We start from the raw sequence: 7,856 nt of genomic DNA, 5'->3' as shown, positions 1-7,856 counted from the left end.
TGTGTACAAAAAATATTTTAGAAATGTGGTATATTCTGATTTGTTTTGACCAAATGAGGTGAGCCTGAAATATATGTTTACAAACTTTTTCTGGGCGTTTTCTGGGTATAAGAAATGCAGGTAGTTTTGAGCTTAAAACCATTTAACAATGATTCAAAGTTACTATGGCCTCAAAAAAGTACCTTCTGACCTATACTTGGACTTATGACAGTTACTGCCTCTGACGGGAAAGGAAGAGGAGAGGGGAGAATGTAAAGGAAGGGGGGACAGTGGAAGATTCGTCACGGGGATGGAGAGTGGGGAGAATGAGCGGCAGGAGCATGGATATGATAGAGAGGATACCCCCGCATCAAGGACTCACAAAAAGGAAAAGGAAGGGTGTGAGCATGAGGGAAGGGATATTGCTAACGGCGAGGCAGTAAGAACAAATGGGGAGGCGCAGCTTGTGTCCCCGACGGCCCGGCACCGGAGAAATGCGAGGGGAAGAGTAATGGGTACACATATACTTAGGGAGGCAGGATTGAATGGCGGCGTGAAGGGGAGAGAAAAGGAAGAGAGGAGATGGCTGGAGGATGAGAATGAAGGAGTAGTGAGAATAGTGCGAACACGGGTGAGAGAGAAGCCAGACAGCGCTACGGGGAAGGAGGAGGAGGAGGGAAGCAAGGTGGGATTGCAAGTGGTCAGGGAAAGGAAAAAGGTTAATGAACAGCAAAATGAGGTCCTAAATGAAGGGGTGCCGCCCCCTCCCGATGAACAAATAGGACAGGGAAAGAGAGGAGGTGGGAAAGAGAGAACCAGGAACGCAACAACTCGCAAAAGAACGGTTAAAAATGCAAAGCAGGAGGACTATCTGGGCCCGGTCATGAGATCGAGGAGTCGGGTGCAAAAGGCACCACTCCCATAAAAACAGCCACCCACTGATGGTTAGCCACCCTGATGAAGCCGGCAGGAGGCCGGCGAAAGCTAGGTGTTTTAATTGTAAATAAACTTGTTATAGTTTTTATCTCCTGGTGGTCTCACAGTTTGTGATAATAGTTATTCAAGCAAATAAAGCAACTTTGAACAAATCAGGAAAACTACATTTTCTAATAGTTGTTATTCATTATGTATTATAGTGACATACATAAGCATTTTTAATATATATATATTTCTTTTTAAATCAATCTAAAGAGAAAAAATTGAATTAAGTCTGCTAATCTTATTGCAGTATTCTGTGTTTTTCAGTTTGAGAATTCATACACTTAGGAATTGAACCACATTTAGAGTCAGTTCAGTATCCCCATTTACAATGGTTTTGCTGAAACCTGATGTTTACTTCTGGTTTTTGGCAAAACTGGCCCTATTATGACCATCACGAGTTACAACTGTAATGAACGGGCTCCGTTATGGTCATAACTAAAGGACTACCTGCATATATATTGTAATATACAATGTGTGTATGTGAGTGTGTTATGTATCCCCTTCCCCTTCACACAAAAGATAAATGCTTACCTTGATTTAAATAAGTAAGTGTTTCATCATGCAGTTTGATTGCTGGGGAAGTTGCAGCAGACATAACATATTGAAATGGTGGATGTTTTGTGTCGTTATCAGGTGGAAGGCTAGAGTCTTCTTGCTTGAAAATAGGAAGTGCCAGAACATCACTAGAATGGGAAAAAAAGACATATAATCCAGATTACTCCCTCCCTTTATAAAATATAAATATTTTGGAAAATCTGGTATATATATGCAATAGTAATTTTCTGATCATACCTAAACTTATACTACTGGTTGCACAATATAAGATTTATTATTTACAGTACATAATTTGACATATAAGATTGAGTGACCAATCCAATTTATAGATAATAAATCATGTCTTATTTAAATGTGATTTATTGAATAAACCATAATAGCTATCTTAATACTATATCTTAAAACTATACTAAATCATGGTTCTCAATGATAGTCACTGAGCTTGTAACAATTGGTAAGAATAACTAAAAAGTAAAACCAAATATTGCATTAGCATGATATGCAATTTATGCCATTTTACTTGAGAATATGAATTATACATTTTATAATCAAGGCAAACATTTCCAAACAAGTCTTGAATATTTATCCAGTAAAGATAGAAGCCTCAGAATGTAGATAACGAGAAAGTTGTTAAAGTGAGTTTTGTGCTATTTTACAACCTTTCTTGCCACAATTGTTAAGTGAATCACTGCAGTTTTTAAGTTAGTAACATGGTTGTAAAGTGAATCTGGCTTCCCTACTGACTTTGCTTGTAAGGTCATAAAAAGTGATCACGTGACCCAAGGACATTGCTACAGTCATCAATATGAACCAGTTGCCAATTATCTGATTTTGGACTCACTTCTGGTTACAAGTCTAGAACTACCTGTAGATGATTCTAAATCGAACTCTTGTTGTTCTGTAGCTATTCTTCTACAGTTGTTTTATTTTGATTATCTTCTGACTGAAAACTCCTTAAGCCTAAACGTAGGGAAGCTAGTGGTAGGAATTTGGCATTTGTGGGCTACAGAAAGTCTTTGAGTTCATATTTTGATCACATGACCATGGGATGCTGCAATGGCTGTAAATATGAAAAACGGTCATAAGTCCTTTTCTGTGTCACTGTAACTTTGATCAGTCATTAAAATAATGGTTGTAAGTTGAAGACCACCTGTACTAGTTCAAAACTCATTCCATTCAGTGAATTCCAGCATAAGCATTCCATTTTTTTTAATGGAAAAATTTCATTTTGGATTTTTCTGCTATTAAAGAATTTCAGAAGGACAGGCATTTATATAAAATGTCTTACTTGCCAAAGAAAGAAAATGAACTAGATTCCAGTTAGTTCCAGTTACTTTCATGTACCATTAATACTGTACACATAAAGAGCAACAAAAGCTTATGAATACTTCATGTAATATCATCTTTAGGGGCAGAGGCTGCAAGGAGTTGGTGGATTTAGATCAGAGGTGTCAAACTGCCAGTCCACGGGCCGGATGCATCATGCCAAAACCATGCCCACCCCATTGCCGGCAATGGAAAAAAAGCCGTGATACATTGCAACACATCACGTTGTGAGTTTGACATCCCTGATTTAGATGTCTTAATTTCAACCTCTGTCACTTCATGAAAATGGGGAACTATCAGGACTTTCTAGTTGGATAAAATAATTCTGCAAGTACCTAGGTACCAAACCATAAATAGTTGATATTTGTTTCATATGTCATTTCTTAATTTACATATATCATAACCCTGCAATTATCTACAATAGTCCTTAACTTATGACCGTAATTGGGACCAGAATTTTCATCATAAAATGAATGTGACCATACACAATTTTATTATGGTTATTAAGCAGATCACATGGGTTAAGCAAATCCAACTTCTCCAATGAATGAGGCAAAAAAAATCACAAGTTGTGAACATGTAACCACAGGTTTCTGCAACACCTGAAGCCAGCTGCCAAGTGCCTAAACTGCAATAACACAACTTTGGAGGCAGTAACTGTCATAAGTCCAAGTATAGGTCAGAAGGTACTTTTTTGAGGCCATAGTAACTTTGAATCATTGTTAAATGGTTTTAAGCTCAAAACTACCTGCATTTCTTATACCCAGAAAACGCCCAGAAAAAGTTTGTAAACATATATTTCAGGCTCACCTCATTTGGTCAAAACAAATCAGAATATACCACATTTCTAAAATATTTTTTGTACACANCAAGTATAGGTCAGAAGGTACTTTTTTGAGGCCATAGTAACTTTGAATCATTGTTAAATGGTTTTAAGCTCAAAACTACCTGCATTTCTTATACCCAGAAAACGCCCAGAAAAAGTTTGTAAACATATATTTCAGGCTCACCTCATTTGGTCAAAACAAATCAGAATATACCACATTTCTAAAATATTTTTTGTACACAAATTTTTACGTAAGTAAAAAAAATGACAATTACAAAAGATAATGAAAGAGAAGGTACAAAAAGAAAAAAAAGGCAACAGTATGTGTTTAAAATACCATAAAAGAGTTATCTGACAGAAATGGTAAAGGATTCCAACTAGCAGCCTTGCTTCTGGAATTATCTGGACTCGGGCTCCTCCACCGAAAGGACCAATGTGGCTTCGAAGATTAAGGCCGGTAAGTGCCTTACTTTAAAAGTTACCCTCTTAACCACTATCGATCACTGATTTCGTGGACGAAAGGAGCGCGATTTGGCTACCGGTTCCCGAAAGCAGGGTAGCCAATCACAATAGGGAGGAGCTCCCGAGGATGAGTAAAGGAGCCTGCCAAGCCAGCAGCTCCTTCCCGCAGGCTATACGCCGGTTTCCCCCCGCGGTGAGCAAAAAATTAAGCAAATACCTCGGCATAACAGAAGAGCTAAACTATAACCAGGAAGCCCTTTCCGCCGAAATAGAAGCACTGCCGGCGAGCTCTTCTTCCTCATCAATAGCGCGAAGAAACCGGGCAAAAGGAGCTTCCCGGTCCCTTCCGCCGGGACACCCACCTCATGCTGTAGGCGCCGGCGCCCAGCTCTTGCCCAATGCCGGAGAGGCTGGCATCGAAGTCGTGAGCCAGACCGGACTCGATTACTTCGTCCATCTTCAGGACCCACGCCATCTTCCAGCGGTGGCGAAGTCGCCTCTTCTCTGCGGCGGCGGGCCAGGAACGCGTCCGGCCCGAGTCGGGAGAAGAGAACTGAAAAGGAACGCCGGAAAGACGCACTCGAGGGCGAAACAGGCAAAGGAAAAGAGGCCGTCTCAGCCCCGAGGGAGCCCTCTCTCTTCGGAGAAAGTGAGGCTCGTTGAAGGCAACACCATTACGGTGGTTGCCGTGCTCAGCCCCATACTGAACTTCCCACGGCAAACCTCCTAGTCGAGGTCTGGCTGCGACAGCTAGGGCTCAGATCGGGGCCGGCTCTCAGGCGCGTCCGACCAGCAGCACCAGCGCCGCCCTCTGCTGCAGCAGCGAAGGGAACCGCCCGCCGCGACAATGCTGCCACTGCCGCTCCCGCGTGTGCTCCGCCTAGCAGGCTCCGCTCACTCTTCCAGCGGCAGGAGCGGTTCCGGTATCGGCGTCCCCGCCTCCTTCCTGCTGCGCTACAGCGCACCGACACGGCAATAGCAGAGCACGCAATACCACAAGGCTGGATCCTCTTATTCGGCCCTGCCTCCGCTGAAGCAAGGAGCGCGGGCGGTGATTGCTTGGCGCTAATTTACGGACAGCGTATGCTGACGAATCAGAGACTTAATAGAGGGGGAAATTATTTTATTTTAAGCCAATCAAAAGATGCTCTCACTTCTCTTGGCTGTTTGTTTAAGCTTCTCCTTCACGCTCTCTTATAATCTGCCCTGACTACAAAATGCAGGTGGAATGCGATGCCAGAACCCGTTAAAGAAAGTGAATGTAGCTGTAGGTACACGCAATGCTCTATTTTGGAAACAATTTACAGCTTTTACATGTGTGATAACTGCCACTGAGCCCGAAAATCACCCTAAATCTTTCAGCTAGTGCCATGTTCATAATAAAAGTCATCATTATCCACATAGTGATCCAGTCTAAACATCTGGCTGACTGCGATCAGCCATAGTGATAGGTGGATAAAAATACCAGGTGCAGCCTAAGCATCTGGGTGATTATGTGACTAACAAATAATAGCAACAATATTATATAGTGGGTGCCACACCAAAAGTTTTGAACAGTACTTCAAAATCTGCACATTTACAAAATTTTCATGTGTCAATTGCAAAACGCTGCACTGCTTGTATCTGCATGTATACTATCTATGCCAGTGATGGTGAACCTTTTAGAGACCGAGTGTCCAAACTGCAACCCAAAACCCAGGTGCCGGGTGGGTGTGGCCCATTGGCTAGGCGTGGCCAATTGGGTAGGCGTGGCTGCGGTGGTAACAGCAGACTGGAGGGGGGGACTAAAAAGTTCAATCAATCAATTCCAACTTTGTAAGATCTTCCCCCCCCCCCCCCGGAGAAGTTGAAATTGACTGATTGAACTTTTTTTTTTGCACACGGCGGCGAAAGCCTAAAGTGAAAAGGTTTTATAAAACCCAGTTGAAGGCCTAGGACTGGGACGATGGCGCACGTGCCCACAGAGAGGGCTCTGAGTGCCACCTCTGGCACCCGTGCCATAGGTTCGCCACCACTGATCTATGCCAATACATTACTACATCCCAGGTGCTTGGGAAGAACTTGGTGAGCAAAAAGGCCAATACCAGCTAAAAAACTGACTTTACATTGTTGTGAACTGATAATAATAATTATCAACAAGCATTTAAAAATTTATACATTGCATAATGAAATTGTGATTTTTTATTTTATTTTTATTAGGATTTTGAATTTGAACGCAATATTAAAATGTAACATTCATTAGAAACTCCTTTAAGCAAATTAAAGATTTTATTTTTTTGAGAACAATCAATTAAGTTGATTATTGGTTTATAAAATTTAGCTGTTTTTTTTAATCTAGGAAATCTCATCCCAAATTCACAAACTAATTTGAGAGGGATTGATTGCACATAATTAATCATGTGCTTTGGGCAGGGGACACAAAGATAGAAGTGCTGCTGGAAGCCACTCATACTTTTTCCTGGAGAGACTAAGAAAAAAGTTACTTTTTTTGTAGTTGACTGCTGTAAGGAAGATATACTGATTAAAAATGAAGGTGGAATGAGAAGGAATTGCAATGTCAAATGTAAAAGCTCAGATTTAGAAATTATGCATAACAACACAACTCATCCTCTCACTAAAAACTATGGTTTTAATTGTGATGGTTTGATTTCCAATGGAAACATTTAACCGATAAAGGAAACATTCAATTTTATGAAGTTGACAAATTAATAGTTAAGATGCAGTTATTTAAAAATATGATATATTTATTGTCCAATCTTAGCCTTAATGAACATCTTGTGTGTATTCATACATGTTTGATGTGTATGTGTGTGTGTGTGAGAGAGAGACAGATAGACAGACAGACAGACAAAGTTACAGAGACAATATTTTATATTAATGTTTTAGAGTATCTCTGCCCTGAAAATTGAGAACCAATTCCTGTTTTAATCCAAACATGATATTAATCAAATTGTACTGTGATAAAGCATTTAAATTTTATCTCAGTCTATGATCAAAATATCTCTGATTAAATTGAAATTGAAAAAATTCCAAAATAACTTTTGTTCTTGATTAGAAACTACCCTTAAAAGTATAATAAAATACTATTTTTTACAGTTGTGGTTGCCCATGTTTTCATGTCCCTTGCTAAGAAAGGTATAACATTTAATTGGCATGGCTGAGTCTTAACAGTATTCCCAGTACTAATTTATGTGTGTCCATTCTGCTAACTGCATAAGAGGGAGAAGTTAGATCAGGACTATTACAGTATGCATATTTGTAACATGATACAAGATGGCTGCTATGGCAGCTTGCACATTGACAAAAAAGGCTGCCATTGTGCATGAAACAAATCACAAAATATTCACCAACAGATAAATTAGTGAGATTACTTATCACCATCCTGCTTCCTTGCTAGGATGTTCCCAGCTTCCATTTATCTTCTTCTTTTACCACACAGCTAAATAAAATTCTTCAAATAAATTTAAAGATTTTTATGTAGGTTACAGACATATTCTTTGAGGCCGATTAAAGGCTAGTGCTTTAATCGGCCGTTGTGAGGCCCCTCCTCAAGAAGCCTTCCCTGGACCCAGATGAGCTGGCAAATTATCGTCCAGTCTCCAACCTTCGCTTTGCGGCGAAGGTTGTTGAGAGTGTGGTTGCACGGCAGTTCCCTCGGCACCTGGATGAAGCAGTCTATCTAGACCCATACCAGTCGGGCTTCAGGCCGGGACACAGCACGGAAACG

General features: G+C 40.6%; 1 protein-coding gene across 1 annotated transcript in view; it reads right to left on the bottom strand.

The window, feature by feature from the left end:
- UBP1 (upstream binding protein 1) overlaps positions 1-4,763 on the bottom strand; it is a 37,131-nt gene extending 32,368 nt beyond the window's left edge. Inside the window, exons 1-2 of the mRNA XM_015822764.1 lie at positions 4,492-4,763; positions 1,492-1,643 (exon numbers count right to left, since the gene is read on the bottom strand). Of these exons, the coding sequence (XP_015678250.1) occupies positions 1,492-1,643; positions 4,492-4,604 (265 nt within the window). The 5' untranslated portion in view covers positions 4,605-4,763. The remainder of the gene's footprint in view (positions 1-1,491; positions 1,644-4,491) is intronic.
- Positions 4,764-7,856: the final 3,093 nt, after the last annotated feature.

The sequence above is a fragment of the Protobothrops mucrosquamatus genome, unplaced genomic scaffold, assembly GCF_001527695.2.
Source record: "Protobothrops mucrosquamatus isolate PMUCROS unplaced genomic scaffold, P.Mucros_1.0 scaffold_177, whole genome shotgun sequence".
NCBI lineage: Eukaryota > Metazoa > Chordata > Lepidosauria > Squamata > Viperidae > Protobothrops > Protobothrops mucrosquamatus.
The sequence above is the reverse complement of the archived record's forward strand: the minus strand, read 5'-3'. Positions and strand labels throughout refer to the sequence as shown.